The 22,137-nt window shown below is 42.2% G+C and overlaps 1 protein-coding gene across 6 annotated transcripts in view; it reads right to left on the reverse strand.

The window, feature by feature from the left end:
• The window catches only part of PMS1 (PMS1 homolog 1, mismatch repair system component), a 43,308-nt gene extending 21,243 nt beyond the window's left edge, over window positions 1-22,065 (reverse strand). The window contains exons 1-7 of one of the 6 annotated variants that reach the window (XM_082763408.1): window positions 21,033-21,318; window positions 20,553-20,612; window positions 19,654-19,807; window positions 16,733-16,915; window positions 14,660-14,762; window positions 13,102-13,265; window positions 2,367-2,483 (exon numbers count right to left, since the gene is read on the reverse strand). In XM_082763408.1, coding sequence (XP_082619534.1) covers window positions 2,367-2,483; window positions 13,102-13,265; window positions 14,660-14,762; window positions 16,733-16,915; window positions 19,654-19,785 — 699 coding nt within the window. In that variant the 5' untranslated portion in view covers window positions 19,786-19,807; window positions 20,553-20,612; window positions 21,033-21,318. Of the gene's footprint in view, window positions 1-2,366; window positions 2,484-13,101; window positions 13,266-14,659; window positions 14,763-16,732; window positions 16,916-19,653; window positions 19,808-20,552; window positions 20,946-21,028; window positions 21,319-21,864 lie in introns of those variants that run through there. The other 5 variants (XM_082763407.1, XM_082763410.1, XM_082763412.1 and 2 more) reach the window with 5 other exon arrangements.
• Window positions 22,066-22,137: the final 72 nt, after the last annotated feature.

Genomic DNA, 22,137 nt, shown 5'->3' on the forward strand with positions numbered 1-22,137 from the left:
TGTGCTAAAGCTGGAGCGTTCTGGTCAGCAACGTTGCACAGAACCAAACACCACTGGTCAAGTTAAAGAGGTGTCAAATATCTCTTGGATGATTATCAGAAAACAACATGCAGCACTTCTAGATTTTGTCCTGCAGCTTTAGCACATCCTCTTTGAATGTTCCTCCCTTATGCTTCAAATTCCTTTTCCAATTTCCAAATATCCGTATAAATCTTTCACTTCAAACGGCATTTTTATATACAGACAACATTAAAACAAAACTGAAAGTCTCTAAATAAGACATTTAAGAAGCTGCCATATTTAGAAATGGCTGACTGCTGTTACTATTTAAAGCCACGTGGAATATCAGTATGCTCGTTAAAAGTTAGTAACGATCCTAAAAGTAGTCATAATTACTAGAATTTTCTTATACATTTTTTTTTTTATTAAGGCAGAATTGCACAGACTGGAAAATATTAATTACTAAACACATACACGTATTAAAATCTATCTGTGTTAAGCGGACAATGTCTTCCTACAGTACTCACCTTTTTCCCAGAGGCCTGTGTACCTGCCAAACAACTTTCACACAACAGGAAAATTCCTAGGAATTCCATAGGAATTCCCTTCACTACAAAAATTTCCCAAATGAAGCTTCTCAGCCAAAATGGATCCACCCATTTCCAAGAATGGGGATGCAGAAAGCATAGATGCTGTTTTGCACATTAAAAGCTGACAATTCTTTATTTTCTTTGGTTTTCTTTCTACTTTGCGAGTAGTTCCTGATTTTTCCATGCTTTGGGGCCAACTTGAACTATGTTCTTGTTTCATTCAGTGCTCATAATGGAGACATTTTAAAAGACTAGCCATCTGCAAACCCCGGGATCACTCACTGCAGAAGTTTTAAGTGTGCAGTTAGCGAGATACAGCTTACAAAAAGTTGTTTATAACAACTCTGATTTTGCCTTCAGAGTAGACTTTGCAGTGAAGGATTAAGAAGCTACATAATGGACGAGTAGGAAATGAAAAGAATTAAGGAGCTGCTCTTTGGTCTGTGTACTGAATGAGACATGGGTCTAATAGGAAGGAAAATTGGCATATGTCTTGTCATTGAATACCTCTCCCAATTCCTGAACACAAGGGAGAAAGATAAGGGTTATGCAGGCAAGCTTAATTCTGTCATTTCAGTGTTTGGCTGCTTAATTTAGAAATGTCCACAGTTTCTGAATGTAGATCTGTGCAAGTGCAATATGCATGGATCACTTATACACCTATAAATGATGCACGTGGTATTTTACACACTATTTAGAGACAGAGAGAGAGATGGAATGTTCCCCAACTTCTATTCAAGGAATATGGATGCCTCATGATATAGCAAAGAGGTAACGTGAGAACCTGAGTGCCTCCTTCGAGCCAGTCCCTTCTAAATACCCCCATGTCTTCCCTGCAGAGCTCCCTGCACTTGCCATATGAGGCACAGCCAAGTGGGCGCTCAGGTATGAGCAGAGCATCCGGACTTGTTCGGACAGAAACAGGAAAAACTTCTTCGTAAACCCTAAGAAGCAACTTGGCTACTCCCCCCAGCCCCTCCCCACACATTTCCCTGTGTGCAGACACCATGGGCATTCTTACAAACTCACAATTTAAGTCTGAAATAACAGTTTCTTCCAGCATGGCATTGTGTTTAATAGCCACTCTGACTTCACAGAAAAAAAAAAAAGAAATCAACTTTCCAGGCTCAACAGGAGGAAGCCTCTCCTTTATAAGAATGTCTGAGACAAAAGTGGGAGTAAAAAAAAAATAATAAAATATTAGATGAAGGACAGCATCGTGGGGAGCTCCTTCAATTTCAACAGGAGCAAAGAAAGTTATGTGCATGAGAATTTTTGAAAGCTAGCTAGTATTTCCTTGACACATAGGTTTATCATATATTTTGCACAACTTGCCTTCTAAGTACATGTTTATTTTACTGTTGAGGTGCCCCTGACTGAAACTGAGGAGATATTCTTTAGAAGATAAGGCTAAAAGGCCACGAGGATGAGAACGATATAAATGCCTAGTTATTAATCAAAGCACAACCTGCCTGCAGGCCAGGAATCCTAACTTAGACAGCTCTGAGCAATCAGCAATTCTGCATTTGTCATCACAACTGTTTTTACTGCCATTTGATCAGTGCCACATGAGTCCTGACTAGATGATTCTGGGAGTGCATTTTCAATCACCAAACCAATTAATTTTACAGAGAGAGCTGTAAGAGAATCAAATGTATTAATCAGACGTCAGTCTGGAGATAATGTTCTCTTTTTGAAAGTCTCCTTTCTGAGTGCTGATTTAGCTCCTCATTGACAGGCTTTAAGTGGATTTGGGAGAAGGAAGTTTAAACTCACCTCAGGATCTTCACAGCAGTGTTGAAAAGGTACCATACTGCCCATAACGGCTGTTCCCAGAACTGACATACAGGCCATTTTGTGATCTGACACCCTGGTCTTTTGCCAAATAACTGCCTGAAACAAATGGCACAGAGTCAAATTTTTGACATTATATTTATATTTGTTGAACTCAAGTCATGTCTATTAACATGCATATGCAACTGCACACATACTGTATATGTAACATTCTGTACTTTGACCCTCTTACATTCACAACTTTCAGCGTTAACACACACGATATGGTACTTTTTGGCATGTCTTCTCATGTTGTATTACTTATTTAGAGTCGCAGCCATCAGAAAATCTAGGAGTTCATATTCATGAATGTTACGTGGCTAATCTGGACTTCTGCACTTGAAACAATTGCTAAAAAATAAATCAATAAAAACACCACCTTTCATCTAAGATACACAGCAGTGGGCTATGTATTTTTACCGTGCACACAAATTGAGGGTTTCTGATCTTTTTGGCATGACGGTCAGCATTTGAAGGTGGACCTTACACCACAATGCCTGTGGTATTTAAAATACATGAAAAAGCCGTTTTCATAGAAACTGGGATGTTAGGGGTCCATTCACAGTGCTTGTCTGAATACTCTAGGTCTGTTTTTTAGAAAGGAAAGCAGTTTCTAAGGAGGTATCTCTATGGAAAGCAGTTAGTTGCTTAATGACAGTTTTGTAAATGTTAGATAGAAGGATATCTGCTCTACTCGCTACATACCTTACAATTCTGTTGCAAAGGTTTAATAAATACAGTACAGCAGTATAAACTGCAACTTGCATAAGAAAACTTTACCTGTTAAGTCCTCTTACGTACACAGAAAGTATTAGCTGCTTTGGGAAGTGAAATTTGGTCTCTCGCTAATGAGAGGGAACGAATGACTGTATGAAACAGCCACAAATTTAACTCTGAACCTGCTTACTTTTACCACTGTATCTCAACAACAAAAAAATTGTGTTTAATTGGCTTTCCACTTCCTGGCAACTGAGTCTACTGGATTCTTTGTATCTGCTTCTCTCATTGTTAGCTGAGTCTATTTCACTGTGCAACATTCAAACATAAAAGGAAAGAAGTGTGGGAAGTTGCCCATTAAATCTGACACTACGATGCTAGTTTAAAAAGAGCTGTTTACATAGGCCCAATAAATTCAACATGAGTTCCCAGTATTCTGGTACAGGATGTCATGTGAAAGCACGGTGAGCAATGCACCAATCTCAAGAAACGCAATACAGAGCCTTAAAATTCCACCTGTCCTGGAGGATATTCGCTGGCCTTGAAGGGTGAATTCCACTGAAGAACACGGTGCTCTTGTAAAACGATATTCCCTTCTTACAGGACAGGTGGGATTTTAAAGCTTTGAGACTGGCGACCCTAAAACTGTTCCCCAATCTTGAATTTTCCACTTCCAAATGCACTCCTGCCTGAATCTAACTCACCTTCTGCACACAGCCTGACAGCCCTTCGCCCACACCGCGCTCACAGCCCTGCCATCCTACAGCAAGCTGGAAAACCCCCCAAATAAAAGACAATTTACACCAGGGAGGGCAGAGAATACATAACGGGGTGAAGGAGAACCACGGGCCACATGGCCATGGCTCCGTGCTTCGGAAGCAGGCAGCAGCAAAGGACGGAGCGGGGCTGCCCAAGCCTGCTGCGCTCGGCCTCCCTCCTCACACCTGCTGCACATCTCCTCGGAGACATTTCGAGTGATGAAAGAGTTGGTCGTCTTCTTTAGAGCTCCTCTTATAAAACATATCCTGTACTGTGGCTATTTTAAAACCGATTACTTAAAATGGAAACACGGAGTGCCAAACAATTTTTTCTTTACTGGGCACATTTTAAATTAAACGCTTGTGACCAAACAGAGAAAGACACTTGTTACGTGACTAATATAAACATCACGCTGCTTATTTTAGGTTATACTAGCGTGATGCCACAGGTACAGATATAAATCGTAGCTGCTGATTAATGCAAGGTTGTTATTACACTGTCTGACCTGCTGAATGGCTGATACACAGGCCTGTAAAAAGATCACTTCAGTAAAGTGCTTTTAAAAAGCCAGGGAACATGAGAACTTATTAAATGCAAACCTGCTAAAAGTAGATGCTGCTAATGAGTTCAGGAGGTATTTTCTTCATTTGATTTTTGAGCTACCCGCATATTTGTCAAATTTTAATACTGGGAACTTCAGAGAAAAATTTAGGAACCAGTTACCATCCCCATTAAATTACCATTACCATACATTAAAGCCCACACACTAAAGAAGCAATGCAACTCCTGAAATTTTTATACTAAGTAAACACAGAATAGTCTGTGTGCTCAGCTTTAGCCCTGACTGCACGTTCTGATGCCACAAGGTAGGATCAGCCAATTCATTTAAAGAAAATGATTTCTGAGACCCTCTAGATGTACCAACAGGCTTTAAAAAGAAAACTCTATTAAGAAACAAAGACTACTCCCTTTCATTTATTTTACAAAGTGCCTGTTCCTGCAATACCCTCATTTTTTTAACCTTGATTATACCCTTTAGTTCAGCTAAAAATACACACCCCCACACACCCCTCATATTTTTTTTGTAGGTCATTTAACCTGGTGTCCAGGATGAGCCAAGGAAGAATCTGACTCTGGTCAGTATGATGACACTGCAAAAACAGCCTACTCGCAGATATATTATTACATGCGGACCATCTTGGGGTTTGTTAGAGCTAGCCAAATATATCCCACCTCCCTCTCTGCTTCACTGAAGGGGATTACATGATCTAGATCTTATTAAAAAAAGTCATAATGTATATCAAACTCTGTTGCACAGACACACGTGCTGCATTTCCCTATCTGTATTTCTTCGGCCCCATCCAGCTCTAGACCACAGGTGTGTGCGGGCATCCTTTTGTGCAGGATGACAACAAACACGTATGCATGCAGCAGGCCTCTCTGTTTCTTTTATGTTACACGTAGCCCGGAAGGATTCCTAGAAAAACATGAAAAAAAAGAGTATGCAAGCTCTTCCCATCGAGATCCGTGGTATTTGTCACTAAGGAGAAGACGAGCAGTTCATCGCTGGTTTCCTCAAAGACCCCAGGGAAGGCCCAAGGAAAAAATGCAGCCAACCAATCCTTCGTATTTTAGAGCTTCTACCAGCAGCCACAACGATCTGAGATCCCAGACAAAAGACAAGTCTTAGGAAGAGCTGAGGACTGGATGCTGTTGCTGAAGATGGCTCGTGCAGTGCCAACAATGATGCCAAAAAAAGTTCCTCCTGCTTACTTTACCACTACACGACGGCTGGAACTTAACCAGCCTCCCGTGGCACAACGGGGATTTTTGGATGAAAGGTGATGTGGACTTTCAGTACCCAAACCCAGTCTTCTTTGTTCATGTATCCTGTGGTTGGTATTGTGTTATTTATCCTGTTAATACTGTTTCAGGGTGTAAAGGTCCAGCAGAGCACGCGCTGCACATGAACTGCAGATTGGTGACCTAAGGTAGCTCTGTTAAAAAAAACGTATTTCACAGGCTCACTAATTTTGTTCTACAGATTTCCAAAATCCTGTCTCCCTGGCACCTGAGACCTCACTTCAGAAAGTTAGATCTTTAGGTCAGTATGTTTCTTCGCTTTCCTGACTTAAAACTTGAGCCTGACAATTTATGAGGCTCCAACACAACTGAAAATATTCCTGCCTACTTGTTCACACGACGTATAAATGGGAACAAAGCCAGGCAGCCACAGCAAGAGTTTGAATTTGGCCGAAGCGAAACAAAGCCATCACCTTGTACCACGTGTGTAACTGCTGCTGCCTGTGATGCACTGACACCCTGCTGCAAGGGCAGGCACGTTCTCTGCGGTGGAAGAAAATCTATCAGCTAAGATGAAGAAGACACCGAGATAAAGACTTAACCATGTTATTTAAAATGCCAGCCTTGAAAAGTGGCGATGGTGTTTGACCTGCTCCAGGCCATGACTGGTATCTTGTTTTAAAAAGCGTGGCAAGCTACCTTAAGAAAAGAGAACTCCTGCATAATCCTCCCCTGAAAACAGAAATTGTGGCATTTTTGCAGTTTAGCTTACAGAAAAGCAATGCAACCCCTTACAAAATCCTAACTAATTTCTGCATAGTTTATATTTGCCTCTGGAGAATCTTTGCAACTGATGGTGGCTCAACCACCGGTGGAGGTAGGGAAGAGAGAAACTCAAGGCACTGTTTTTTTCCTCCCCATGCATAGGCATCAGCCATTACAGCTATCACAGAAATTTGATGAAAGGTAGCTATTTTCCACAGCACCCTTCATCCTAGAAATCCCGAAGAATTTCCTGCTCAGATTTCCCATTTGCGATATGAGAGCACCCGCCCGAGGAAGAGGCATTCTTGAGCATCGTGCCGTGGAGAAGCGCTCAGAGCTGGAAGGTAAGTTATGAGAGGAACCAGGACATGGTACAAGGAGCCAGGGCCCTCCACCTGCTAACACCTATCTTCACAAGCTTTAAAGAATCACAAAGGCTTTTTTTTTTGGCTGCTTTATCCACATGCGTTCTGCTATGGTGGATAGAGAAGTTCCATTTCCATATAAGAAAATAATAAGATAAAAAAGCAAACAATTCAACTGCTTAAAACAAACAAACCCAACAAACTACACAGTTTCTAATCCTAAATTGTCAGTTAAAGGATGCAACATCATCACAGTGATTTCCATGTTAAGAAGGGTGTTCAAAAGCCTTTTGAAAGGTGCCAGTCAGTAGAAATACCAGGGAACGTACCTAGCTGTGGCAAAGTACATTGCTAAGGAAGAGGGAAAACTCCCCGGCGGCTTTGGAAACATCTTTTTTGTGCTAAGCTTTCAAGCGTACAACAAAAATGTGCAAGCCTTACAAGAGCTAAAGGCACATCGCAGGCACTGCAGCACACGGGGCGTATGTGAAACAGTAATTGTTTTGAGATTTCAGGCATATACTGTGCTGTCATTTGAAAAAAGTGATGGATGAGAAACTGGAAACCTCAGGGAATTAGTAATAGGATATAAAGCATTTCACCTCTAGGTCACCAGTTCAAATTCAACCAGGTTGGTAGCGACCAAAAGTAGTTACCATCTGGCAGCTGTTCTCTGGCTGATGTAAATTGAGTTGAGGGTCTCAGCGCATTTCCTAGTGGACAGGTGTCCACATCACAAAAAAAAAACCATAATTAACTCTCTGTTTGGCTTTCGCTGCAAAGCCACTGAGCACTGAGTGGAAGAAAAGACTGAACTGTACTCCAGGTCAGCATGAAAACACGTTGGTTGCAAAGCACTGCAGATTCTTAATCGTAATTCCCCTTTACATTTTAAAACATAGCTTAGGGAAGGAGTCAATTTATCATCATTACATTAACGGGAGCAGCCTTTCCAACTCCAGGAAGAGCTTGAGTGCTGCTGTTTCTGCTCAGCGTAGACTTCTTTTCAACATGCAGCTAGGACAGCGTTTGGAAGCACAGCGAATGAATCTGAAGCGCAAACCTGTTATTAAAAATGGTGAGTTTACCCTAATGCACAACTCTGGTTATTCCATCCCTACAAACAAACAAACAACAAAGCCCAGTTACTACAGAAAGCAAACTGTTACTGTGCTCATGGACACAGACTGGGGGCGGCCAAGGCTGTCCTGTAAGAGGAGACTAATTGTAAAGCAAAAACTTGAGCTTGTAGCAGAGAATAACGTGGCATTTCCTCACAAAGAACTAAAATGGTAAGTAACTGCAACCCAAACCAGGCATCACATACATGCCAAAAAAGGCTGTTTCCAAATCTTACGTAAAGCTGATGTAAATCATTAAGAAGCATCTCCCCACGTGGCACACGCTCCAACTCATCACCCAACGGCATCCCTCGGTTTAAGGCCAAGCACAGCCACAAAAGGGGTCCGGGTAAGAATCACACCCACCCGCACAAGGGCTACGGAGGGGGCCACTGGCACCCCGGAGGTGTGAGCCACGTCCCCCTGGCAGAGCGAGCAGAGAACAGCTGGGGGACACGGCTGGAGCGGAGCTGAGGTTCAACCTGATGGCACACCGGGGCGTTTCTCCAACATCACCAGCTCCTGGGGCTGCCGTGGGCTTCTGGGGCTGCCGTGGGCTCCAGACGCCGTGCAGTGAAGAGCACAAAGGCTGTTGTTGTGGGGCTGAGCCCTGCAGCACCTCCCGCGAAACGCAGCCCGAGCCCGGAGGTGGCCAGAAGATGGCATCTCGGGCTGAAGGGTTTGTCGTGGGCGAAGCGGTAGCTGACTCCGGAATGTTCTTCGCACGCCTTCAGATAATGTTAACTTTAAATAAACTTGCTGAATACTCATGTAAATTATTTCCATTTGGCTGTCTCATTATTCAATATGCTTTCAAGGAACATGGTGATGAAAGAAGAAAAATACCTCTTTCTAACATAACCATACTGGCAAGAGGATCAACATTATCAGTATTCAAAGAATGTCTTGGCAGGATAAACCTTCATAAAAAGAAGGAGCACGAGCTAATCCAAGTTGTCAAAATAGCAATAGGACTTCAAGGGTTGATCTGCAAAGTGATTCATTATTTATTGCTTATGCAAACAAAACACTCCGAGCAGAAACAGCAACCAACTATTTCCTATCAGAAAGTCACTGACAAAGAGTACACGATAAATAAACCCTGGGAGAATTGATAAAAGGAGATCTGCTTTTCTTGCTAGAAAACAACTCAAAGGCAGGAGGAGTATCGCTCTTCATAGAAAGCAAACCAGACATTTAATGGACATATTTTCATTTGTACTAACATGGATGTGAGATGTGGTATAACAGCAAGGAAAAAAACATGGAAATTTCACTGAGAAGCATGAGATGAACACCATTAAAATCAATGTAGTGGAAATACAGCACGCAATGTGTTGTGGGTCCTAAAAATGCATATACATTCAACAGCTCAATAAGAAGCCTGATTTTCCAAAATGGATTTCTTCCAGAATCGGTCAGACAACCATTTTCAGATGCCGAACTTCAGACACGTTAATGAAGCTTTCAGCCTCATTACATTACATATTCTTCCTCAGTAAAGTGAGAGCTGTGCTTTCTTCCATTCTCCTTTCATTTCTTATAAAATGCAGGACTTTAAGGATTATTGTAAAATATGCTGCTTTTGTCACTTATTTTCAAGATCTTTTAAAAACACGTGTTGTGCTACCCTTTCTACTTTTTTTTTTTTTTAAGCCATCTTTCCTCGTCTCCTTCTGCAGTACCTCATTTCTGCTACCTTCTTGCTCTTTTAAGCCTTGGAACCTGATCTCACTCCTGACGTGTATCATCTTCTATTGCAGCAGAAAGCATTGGCTCAGCCTCAAGAATTTGGGATTCTAGGAACTTGTTTGAATAATTGAACATACAAATTTTTTTTTCAAGTAATATATAATCCACGAGCTCCATGAAAAAATAAAGCTATTCTAAGAAGTTGATTCCTGGTACATGCCAAACAAATACAACAGCCACCAAAAAAATGAAAAAGACAACCTGACTCAGTAGAGTATTATCCTAGCACACACATCCTGTGGGATCGTATAGGAGATGCATCATCTGATCTGAATTAATAATTGTAATGACAGTAATATTTAGCATCTGAAGGAAAATGAATTGCATGTAGACTTGTTGAAAGTAGTTATGCACTGGAATTACACAATTCCAAATTTCTGGAAATGCACAGTGCAATAGGCAGTTTTTATTTTGCAAGGAATGACAGCAGTAGACACACAGGAATATGCATTCATTTGTTTTAAATAGTTTGAACATTATTTTATAGCAGTTTTGAAGCAGAGACAGACTACACTTTCTATACGATTCCTTTGGCCTTTGATATTTCCAGCTCAGCAATAGCTACTGAGCGACCTCTTGTGTTGAAAAATGTCTGAGCATTTTTTTTTTTTTAAACTAATTTTTATTTTAAATAAATTAAATTAATTAGGGCCAGCAGTGCAAAATGAAGAGCCGAAAAAATCAGCACTACTTTTGCCATTACAATGAATATATCCTGCCTGCAGAAAGCAGTTGTACTGATTTACTTTACCAAAGAAGCCTACCCAAACATGCTACTGGAGAATTTACCTCTGAAGCAGAGAGGACAGGACGCCTTCACACATTCCCAGCAACTGGAAACCAAGTGGTTTGGAGCACGGATGCATCACTTCCTAAGCTAGGTTGAGACTACTGCCTGAAGTGAGCTTCAAGGAGCCATTAAACATTTTTTCAAGTACTGCTACCCTCCCATGGCAAAGAACGCAGTGACAACTAAAGCAATTCTCTTGTCTCTTCCTTTCTTTTTATATCAGAGACTCATGCCAAACCATGTAATATCCTCTGTTCCTAAGACTACTGGTCTGCAGAAGTATCACACATGCCATTAGATAATAATACATAGTTTTTTTTTTGTTTTTTTTTTTTTGTTTTGTTTTTATACATGATCAGTTCCCATACCATACACGTCCTGATCATTGCTTTCCCCCCCCCCCAAAGTTTTTTTTTTCTCCAGCTTGCTGTTGTCCCACACTTTGAAGTACAATGTCACTATCAGAAAATATTTCACTGTCAGAAAAAATGTTTGTATGTGTACAGAGTTAACCTGGTGACAAAATATCCCTAAAAAGCATTTCCTAACCATTACCTCCAACAAAACCAAAGCAGCTTACAGGACACTGCTTGCATTCCTTCTGGTTCATCAGCAAAAGGACAGGTTGGTAGAACGGAGCCATTTACATCTTCATGCATTTCTTTCAGCTTTAAGTGGGTTTCAGATACCACAAAGAACTGAACAGTGATGTTGCAAAATGAGATCATTACCAAGTCCACTGCTCAATGAAAAAAACATACTATTGGGTCCCTAACTGAATTTTCAAAGCTAACGGCTTGCAGGAATCTATTTTGCCAGCTGAGCACAGCCAGCATCAAAAACATGCAATGCTTACTGTCTCAACATTTTTCTTGTAAGTGCCATGAAAGAGACGTGACCAACTTGCACATTATTGTCACTGCATTAAAATAGACATTAAAAAAAAAAAAAAAAAGCTATGTAGTAGCCTAATCAAGGGGGATGAAACCAAAATGCCATAGAAATCATTCGCAGCCTGTCAGTAGCAATCTCAGCACTGCTCCCCTTCTCATTTTTCCACTCCTCAAAAATCACTACTTCCTTACCCAGGAGACATGTTCCTATGCCTCTCTGCCAACATCCAGAGGCATCAATAGGAATTTCCAAACAGACCGGAGCACGCAAACTCTAAAAGCAACCATGCAATAGATGTCTAGATCAGCAAGGTCAGCTGAGCAACCACGCTCTGTACAATAAGCAAGGCATTTCCCAACACAGCATATCAAACTCAGGATCTGTCATAGAAGATAACAAGCTACAGTTGCCACACGGGGGAAAAAAAGGTCGACAGAAGGTACTGTACTAAGCCCTTGTAGTAACCAGGAACCATAAATAAAAGCCCCAGCTTAACCAGAGAAAAATTGTACCACATCCGTCAGAGAGAGCAAAAACCAAGCCACCAATTAAATATTAAATTAGTTCTATTAACCAACATTTAAGACCAATCCTGTGAAGCGCTGCTAGATATGTCAGCGAGCTTAACACAATTTATGAAGCAAAAAATCCTGAGGTGTCTCTGGTTTTGAGCTTTCTGTAGTCTCCATGAAATACCGCTGAATGTAGTTACTCAGCTTTGGAATACCAATTCCGTAGCCGCAGGGCTAGCTTTTTGGCATTCACCACATCTACACTTTGATATTTAGAAATACATACCTAAATCTGATCAAAGTATGTTCTACAACTCCAGAAACAGATGGACAATCTGCTGTCTTTTCAAGAAAGCACAGTGTAATTCACCATTTCCCCTGAAAAGGAACTCCTGTGTGAATGTTTGGTCGACAAGCAACCGATCCAAACCGAGCAATAAACGGGGAAAAAAACAAGGTCAACAACCAGAAGTTTAGAATAGAATTGCTGAGGGGTCTGGCCACGAGATGTCACTCTCGACTTTGTGGCAACTCGGGAATTCATCAGTGTAACTTCCCTCTGGTGTGTCAAAAGCAGGAGCACAGCCAGTAAAATTAGCTATGGGAAATTGAGGTCAGGTAAAGGAGACATGCTTGAGGTGTCACTTCTGTAGCTGTGTGTTAAAATTACTGTTCAGTAACCTGAAGTCAAAGTAGCCTCCAAGAAGCCTCTCAATTTGTTCTCTCAATTTCAACCAACAAGCTCAACTAAAGCTTGTTGTTACAACACGTTACTCTTACACCCATGTAGCAAGCTGTTTTGAAATTTTCAGCTTTTAAAAATAAAACCATCATTATGCATTGAGCTCTTATGACTCAGCACACAGCAAGCTACTTGCATGTGCTGTAGGTTAACACTTGAGTGGGCCCTTTGTCATCCTAAGAGCCGAGTTCTTTGTTCAGCAAACACCAGCTAAAAATAATGTTTATACTTCATATGTCTGCCCAAGATATCTGTTGGAGCAGAACAAAAGGCAGAGTGTGGGTTTTAGGAGTTTAAGATTAAAATCTGTAACCATTGTAAAACATAAATATATAGAACAAAGAAAGAAGTCCAAAAGCAACCTATGATGAAAGAAACTTCCTAACTATTTGATGAACTTCATAAATTTCTCAGAAACTGAGCCTTAACATAGCTGACAGAGAAATAGTCATTAGTACCTTATTATGCGTAAAGATTATCCTCAGCTCTGGTTTTATGATGCCATATGCTATCAGAAGATCTTGGATTTTTTTCAGTTCTTCCTTGCATTTTTTATTTGTTGAGTAAAACTGTTTTCTTACAGGAAGGTTCTTAAACAACTTGAGGACTGTCACTGTTGTACCTGCAAGCGGGTGAGAAAAAACAAAACAAGCAGAAGTTACATTGAGTAAATAATTTTTTTTTGCACTTGAAGAGGACTGTATGCAGCCCACTGCATACAAATACCTCCTAGTAACACTAAATTACATTATATCAGCTCGAGGAGAAGAAATATACCAAGTTAGCAGTCATCTCACCAAAATCAGTGCCAACAGACCTCACTCACAAGCTTTGCCTCCCCTAATATACCTCTGCTCAAGGCGCAGTGCCTGACAAAAAGAAGGGTATTAATCTACCAATACAACCATAAAAATTCCTAGTTGCCAAGTTAGATAGTTCCCACAGAATTCATTTTTCAACAGCAATTGTTTCACAATTTTGACAGAACTCACAGTAACGCAACTTCCAGGCTCCAGACCAGGAGTTCTGGCTGTGGAAAAGACTGCAGCCTAAATCCTAAAAAGATTTCCTGGTTCAAATTAGCTCTCTGAGATGCAGAATTTTCAGATTCAGGCCTTTCTTTGGGATTTGTCCATTGACTAGCCCTAGGCAACTGCTTCTGACTTAATGGCTGCCTGCTGCCAGTCAGCAGACTGACAAGGAAGAGACAGGTCTGGCAGCCAGGCTCCCCTCCGGGTGTACAAGGCCCTCCTTGCTTCAGGGGGTAAGAATATTGACGAGCAGCTTCTGCGGCTCAGCTGGGATGTGCTGAGGGTGAGAACAGAGGTACCTTCACAGACAAGCAGCGACTGCTTCCTCAGAAGCCCACCTTAGTCACAAGAAGGGAGCAAGCAGCACCTCCTCTGGGAGCACAGACCTGCTGGAACGTGTATGTGAGGGGACAACGCTGTCTTCAACAGTCCTCACCAGGCAACAATCAGCCAACCAGAGCTACCAGCAGAACAAACGCTGCCCCAAACCCACACCAAGTCTGAAGCACCAAGGCCACCTCTGAGGCGAGGGCAACCTTTATCTTTCACACAAACATGCACAAGGATCTCTATGGCATGCCCTTCCAGGCAGGTTAAAAATAACAGAGGCTTTGCTCGGTTGGTCCTACAGTCACGCTGCTTCCAGCTACTCCCTCGTGTACAGGACAGCAACTCTTCCTCCTTTAAACAAGGGTTTTGCAATGCACAGAAACATTATTTTTGTTTTTATTTCCACTCTGCCAGCTCGAAGAAGAGAATCAGAGAAGGAGACGCTAGTTTCTAATTGCTATCTAAGGCAACTTCCAAGACATTCTCATGATAACAACACGTTCTCAGCTGACATACATAAGGCAAGACACGTTTACAGCTGCCAAGATTTCACACTCAGCCTTCAAGTATAGAACAGATATTTCAACATCAAATAAGAGCCCCAGAGAAATAAAAAATACCTGTCTGAATGCAACGCTAGAGCGCGGCATCCTACCTTGTCCAAGATGAGAAGGCCTTTGGGAAGTTATGTGCCCACTGTTATCCAGCGTATACTGAGTGCTGACACTATCAGCAGCTGTCTTTGTTGTGATCAAAACCTGTAAATAGTAAAAATAAATCATGTTAATCAAGGATTCCCAAAGATCAGAAGGGGCTTAGATAAGCTTTGCTTCCACTCTAACCATCACGTTATGTTAGTCACCACGATTACATTTAATGAGTTCATAAACCTCTTCTCCTACAGGTGTTTTCACAGTCACAGAACACATGCAGCATTATCACTCAGTTTTTCCATCCATTTAACTAAAAGCCACGCATTTCTAACAGTGTGACAAAGTGCAAGGTACCCCTGGTGCCTACCAGGCACACTTCTTTGTCTTCTATTCTGAACAGTTTAAAGGAACAACTAAATCAACCGACCAGTTTGCACTTCCATCCCTCACGAGAGAAGACATGCAATGCCAGCTACATGGGATTACACAGACCCAGCTACTATCAAACAAACAGAATATTATCTTTCCACACCCAACTGTATCTAGCAATCACGCAGCAGTGTGTTTTGTAAGCTATTAAGGTAATACTCCGACCATCTTTAGCAAGACCAATCGCACGCCAGAAGATCAATCAAACTGCACCTCCCTGAGTTCAGGTACCAAGATTTTGAGTGACAGAGCCACTATGCTTGAACCACCCGAGAGACAAAAGTTAGCAACTCCTACAGAGCTTCAGGATGTTGTGGTTTATTCTAGTTTCTCATACAAAACATTCTGAGTTCAACCTGTAATTGATTAATTGGAAATGACAATATTACAGACATGGTTAAGGGCCAGTAGTACAGTGCCTCTTAACTGAAACTTCAGGGGGCAGTTTGGGTAGGCTGAATGCAATTAACACCAAGAGCATTTAATTAATGTAATTACTGATCCATGGATTAAAGAAATGCCTATTAAAGCACTTAATACACTCAGAGCAACTCCCATCTCTTACGAAACACAACCTGGAGCTGCTTAAATGCTCAGAGCAGATGGCATCCTGTTCTGACAACTTGTCTGCAGGAGCCAGTGATTGAGGGCTGGCATCGCCTGTCAAAACACCAACACTTCTGAAAGCATCTTTGGAAATCTCCATCCACACACACAACCCACTCCTGCTTAGTGCAACGCGAACGTAGCCCAAGGTAGCACGGAGTCAGACACTCTCACCCCCTGACCCCTCTCCTGACCTTGATGGTTGACACTTCCCCTCAGCCACTGACACCAGAACCTTCCTGCGGGATCTAATCCTCGGCAGGCTTAGGAAGAAGAACCCCAAACGTGATGGTGGCACAGCACACGGACAGAAAGGCAGAGCACAATGGAACACGCAGACGCCATGCCCTTCACATGCAGCACGAACATTGCTGGGATGGCTTTGAACTAACGTGGCTGCTTTTAGTCAACAGCTTACGTCTGAAGTGTCCATACCCTGTCAGCGTCAGGCAACACAAACACCGGGCTCAGACTGGGGCAGGCCAGGGTGCGGGTTCCTGTTTACTCCTCAGGACAACACCAGGTTTGTGCAACTGCTGCCACACACATGTCAAGGAGCGACGTGGAGCCCAGCAAGATCCCATGACTGCTGCTCACCTAGATAACATCAAGGCAGAAATCCTCGCTGCAACTGCAGCTATGTGGGCCATCAGTGCCCTGACTGAATCCTCCTGGCCACCACCTTCTGCCTCTTTTACTTTGACGTAGCTTAATGCAAGGAGCAAACTCAGCCACACTCTTAGACTTTACATTTTCTGTTAACGCTACAAAGGGCAAACCGGTGTACCAAGCAATCACGTATCTATCTACACCCTGACGCAAACAAAAAGGACAAAGAAACACAAAGCAATCCATCCCTGCTCCATTCTGGCTGAGACAACTTCTTGGGTAGAGAAAGGCAGCACACGAAGGCAGACTGTTCTGGCAGCCTGGATGGAGCCTGTTTTCTGAACAATTTGAACACTTTGCTCTGACATTTTATTAAAGCTTTCACAGACACGCACAAATCACAGAAGTCCAGACACACAGCAACTGCTCACCTCTGATATGCAACAAATTGATCCCAGGGCTTCCCCACGAAAACCGTACGTTGTCAGCTTTTCAAGATCCTCAGAAGAGCTAATTTTTGAGGTGTAGTGTTTAATTGCCATAACTGGAACATCAGTGACCTTGACTCCACTGCCATTGTCTCTTACTTCTATTTTGTCAAACCCATAATTCTCCTTAAAAAGAAAAGAAAAGAAAAAAAAAAGCAAACAAAAAAAACAGAAATTGATCACAAAGACAGACAAATGAATTAAGGCACCAAAAAACAGCTAAAAATACTGCTTCCCTCTTTTAATATTACATGTCAATCTGCGTGATTCACCTTTATGTGTATGTGATACATATTTTACCGGTCTGATTTAAATACTTCTCATTTCAATAAGCACCTGCATAAATAGTTACAACTCTGAAAACCCAGGCAATTAGAACAACTAAATGAAAGATGGAATTCAGATTCTGTAACATCTCAAATTCAGCCCCAGCAAACAAATGCTTCCTTCCAGCTATATCATAATCTGCAGGTGTAAATCACAGCCAAAGAATTCACAAGCCAGGAGGTTAAAGTAATTAGAGCTGCAGGATAACTAAACTTCTTTTACAGAAACCATGTGTGGCTCTTTGAAAAGATTATGATGTGACATGCAGAAAAGCACGCTGTACTGTGTGGTACATCTAGGAACCTTAAAACAGGTTTTACTTCGAAAAAACGTCTTGAGTGAGTGGCTACCATGCTTCCAGAGCATGTGGTGGGTGATCACAGAAAGCTAAACTGAACTAACTTTGTTGTTCCACCTGGACATATGCTAGAAGCAGTTAAGAAAAACAGGATGTACTCCCAGGGTTATTTCTCAAGGTAAAAAGTAATGCAACTCAAAACAAAAGGAAGGCATCTTAAGATAACACATGTATTCACATATAACCTGCATTATGAAACAGCAAAAGCCTCTGAGGCAGGCAGAGAATTATAAATATTTAGTTAATTGATATACAATAGAAACGTTGGTAGTTTTTGCTTTGAGTATTAATGAATATTGGTAAAGTTATCTTCAGGTGAAAAACAATGCTTCTGCTTATATTTGAGTCAAACTCCTACTGGGAAGCAACATGGAAACTGTGATGTACCTCAGCTGGACTTAAAAACACGTCGGGACATAAAAAGGGGAAATGTTCCACTCCACTGCACTATGCAACAAGGCAGGGTTTGGGTTTTGCATTTTACCATGAACAACCGCCTTCAATTCTGACACTTGTCGTTCATCTGCTTTGGAAAACTGTGAGCAGATTTATCTTCTTCACAACGTTACTGATTGGTTTTCCATTTCATTTCTAATGTTCTTCATTTTTACTCACGCACATTGTCTTAAAATATTAGTGTATAAACTTCGTATTTTGTTAACACCTTCCACTTGTGCTCCACGGCCTTAATCCCATGTGATGCTATGAGATGTTTATGCTATTCTAACAGACCACTGATGCCAAGCCATGTGGTTCAGCTCCCTCCTCTTTCACTCACGACTGCATGGACCCATCTCTGCTTCAGCTACAACTCTCTGAAGATCAGTTCAGCTCATTAAACTGGCACAACACAGTCCATCTTTCTTGCTGGTCTTTTGCATTAGCGAGATGAACTGATCACGAGAGGCAGAAAGGTCTAGCAGTATCAAGCACAGGGTTTTAGGTCCTTGCTTTTCAGGTGCCTAGATGGATCAGCTGTGTAGTGTAACCTCTCATGCTGAGCTACGCTTCTGCTGAGAGCAATCTAAGTATTAGAGCTCCCACTTCTCACGCTGGAGAAAAAGGAACAGAAACAGCCTGCCTTTTACAACAGCCATTTCATGTAACAGCAGCAAACCTGCAGCTAAGATCCATACTTTCTGAATCCCACCTCTGCTCCAAATACTACCATAGGCTGTTGCTCTTCTCTCTGTTTAATTACAACACACGGGTGGAAATCAGACTTCAAAGATTAGTCTCAAATTCCCGTCGTTAGAGCTCAGTCAGTGAAATCGATAAAACCAATGCCTGTGGAGTCTCTGCACTCACACACAAGCAATTATATTGCTTAATCAACAGTTTTTAGCATTCTTCAACCTGAACCCAGGGCATCTCGTCAAAAATAAAACCATTGCTCTACATATGCTTATTGCACAGTCATGCTACTGAGGCAGCTGACCCTGCTGCTCACAAGGCAAGCTCCAGCGTGTTTGTCTTTCTAATAGCAACAGAGCTGAGGTTCAAATTAATAACTAGATAACACGTAACATCTTGGCCACAGTTCAGTTTTTGATTAAATGACTAAGTTTATATTGTAATGAAAGCAGTACCACGTTATCTAGAGCTACAGTACGAGCTGATGTGTTCCCCGGTCTTGTCTAAAAGCCATCTGACACACCACGCGAAGACAACACCACCTATTGGAGTTTGGTCAGCCAAGAAGGCAACAGGAATAAAACCCCAGCCAAAGCTTCCTGCTACAGCTTGCCACTGCAATGGCTTCTACCTGCAAACCACCTCACCTGCAGGTTACCTCCTGCCTGGCAGTAAAAACAAAAAAAACCTCAGTAAGCCAGTCTAGCAGTGAAACTCAAGTCCAGCATCTTTTAAAACAAGCTATTAGTCAGAAAAAAATAATTTATGAGTAAGAAAAGTATTAAATAAGCTGGCAATTCTTCTCAAGACACACTCAGCAGCACAAACACAACTTGTCGTTTCAGTGGGGCCTCAGAACATTAAGGGAAAATGATTTGGAACCACTTTTATTTGAGGTTAAAATGTATACTTATGCACAATTATTAATACCCTCCCACCACCAAAACTACGACAGCCTAAAAAAAATACATTGGCAGTGGAACAACCTTCCCAGCATCTTATTTTATGTATAATTACCTGCAAGCATACAAGAAAGAGGACTTACCAGTTTAACATCAATACTCGTGGCACTGGCATCCAAAGCATTTTCTATCAGCTCCTTCACCACACTGACAACAGAGGTAATCACCTGAGAGCTTGAAAGGAGACGAACAGTTTCTGCCGGGAGCTGTTTCATAGTGGAATTAGAATTGGAGAAGCTGCGCAGAAACAAAGGAGAAATAGAATATAAAAGACACGCTACAAATCTGCATTTCTAAATAATTGTTTTACAGTGACTTTTAAATGTAAGTGACATGTAACGTTACAGCTAAGGAATACAATTTTCAAGACACACTAGGACACAGCTTTCTCTCCAGTCAGAGAGTTTGACTCGTGGAAGAAACAGTACACAGAGGTCTAGACTAGAAAATATTTTAAGCAGACTTAACTTCTACCAAAAAAACCCAACAAAGAACACTTCAAGAATTCAGAGATGTAGTGAGGAAAACAGTATACTATCTCACATATATAACGTCATCTCCTCTAGATTACCATAACATGTGACTTTGATCTTGCAATTATAACAGAAAAGACATTACATGGCAACCTGGAGCACTACCAAAAATGTCTTCAGGTAGCATATCTACCTAGCACCACGTCTAATTCTAGTGCTAATGACAAAAACTAAAACTTTTGAAACTTTATCATTTTTTTCCGAACTCTTTGTATAATTTTTCCCTGCGTTTGTAATTTCTGAGCTCCGTGCTGCTGACTGTGCTCTGCATATGACTCCCGGTAGCCAAAAATTCAAGGAAGAAACGTGACTTGAAAGTAACTGCTTTGGATCTGGTGAGGGCAGCACAGTGGTGCTGAGAAAAGTTGTATTCATTGGCATTATGAACTACTGTCAGTAATAATGAAAAAACAAAAACAAAAAAAACAACTTCTGAATTATAACCTTACTTTTCTTATCAGACTTAGTATGTACCCGCAGGCAGCTCACTTGATTTCTGGGTCTTCCAACTGAAAATAGAGATGCCTCATATTATATGCCAATAGAGGTGTTTTTATCAGTGAAAACACTTATAAAAGGCTACAAAACCCCAGTTGTATTATAATTTGAGACAGTCTACCATAAAGATTGTAAGTGGATCTGCAAGTTTTGGCATATATTGATCTTTAAACACACAACTAGACGTGATTAACCAAGCTCCAGCTAAAATCTTTGCTGATCCTTGCAGCCCAACACAAGGAACTCAACCATAGCTTTTGCTTGTACACAAGAACGGGGGCAGAAAGAGCATTACTAGCTCTTTGTGCCTCAAGGAGGGTTCAAGGACTACGTCACTCCGTCTTACAAGGAACGTTGTCTGTCCACAACAGCACCCTTTACTGGGAGATGTGGAACGGCCATTATTTACACTGAAAGACAAACAAACCCACAATCCCAGTTGACTGATTGCTTCAGTCCAAACTATCTGCTGGAGGACAGCGTGGCCGGTTCCCTGACTGCACACTCAGCATCTGTCCCGAGGATATGAGCACGTGGGGAGGAATGGAGCAAACCCAGAGCTCTTCCTGACACGGCGAGGACACCGGGAGGGTGTGCACAGCAAGGGACTGTGGCCAGCACCCCAGACTACCCTGCAGGGTACGTGCAGCTGATACAATTACAGAACGCTTCTCTGCCTTGATATCCTTCTCAGAAGTGCCACTGTAAACATGAAGTACAAAACAAATACATGGTTACCTGGAAAACAAAACAAACCAAAAAAAAAACCTAACCACCACAAACCAATGCACAGTGTTTTGAAGAAGCAGCAGAATTAGCACTTTTCTGAGCACAGCACCAGAAGTTTTTTTCCTCTTTATACTTGGCATTTGCATTCCAAAGAGGATTTGCCCTTTAGATGTGGTTAAGAGATCTGACAAATCATTTTCCCACCAAACACACTGACAAAGGCAAGGCACACGGGAAGACAGGCGTTAAAGGCTGACCGATATTACTCGTCCAGAGGCACTCAGGAAGGCAGGTCAGGTCGCACACCTCACACAGGGCTTCTTCACCAAGTGTTTTCTGCCTTACTAAGAGCAAGTGCCAGACTGCAGCCGTGCATTTTTATTAAAAAACATTGACTAAGCTGAGGGAGGATCTAAGAAGCGATGCTGCACACTCCCACACCCACTTCTCGGCCTCCTGGGGGTTCCTCTCTGTGGGAATTAATAAAAATAACACCAGAACAGCGCAGGGCAGCGCAGGGCCCTCTGCACTAACCTGGAAGCGATGGGGGAAGCCCCACAGCACCCGCAGGGCGGAGGGGCAGGCGTTACACGGCTGATTTTGGGGTCTGCCCCGCTTTATGGGGGGGTTCCCGAGCAGCCAGGCCCGCTATGGCGCTGGGGGAGCCGGGCGCAGGCCTAGGCCTGGGCGGGCGGCCGGTGGCGGGCGGGCGGCTCCTCCCTTTTCCCCTTTTTTCCCTCTTTTCCCCCTTTTTTGTTTTCCCTTCTCCCCCCTCACGACCCATCCGCGCCCGCCCCAGCCCCGCCG

Source organism: Aythya marila (assembly GCF_965140915.1).
Source record: "Aythya marila genome assembly, chromosome: 6".
In the NCBI taxonomy this organism is placed as follows: Eukaryota; Metazoa; Chordata; class Aves; order Anseriformes; family Anatidae; genus Aythya; species Aythya marila.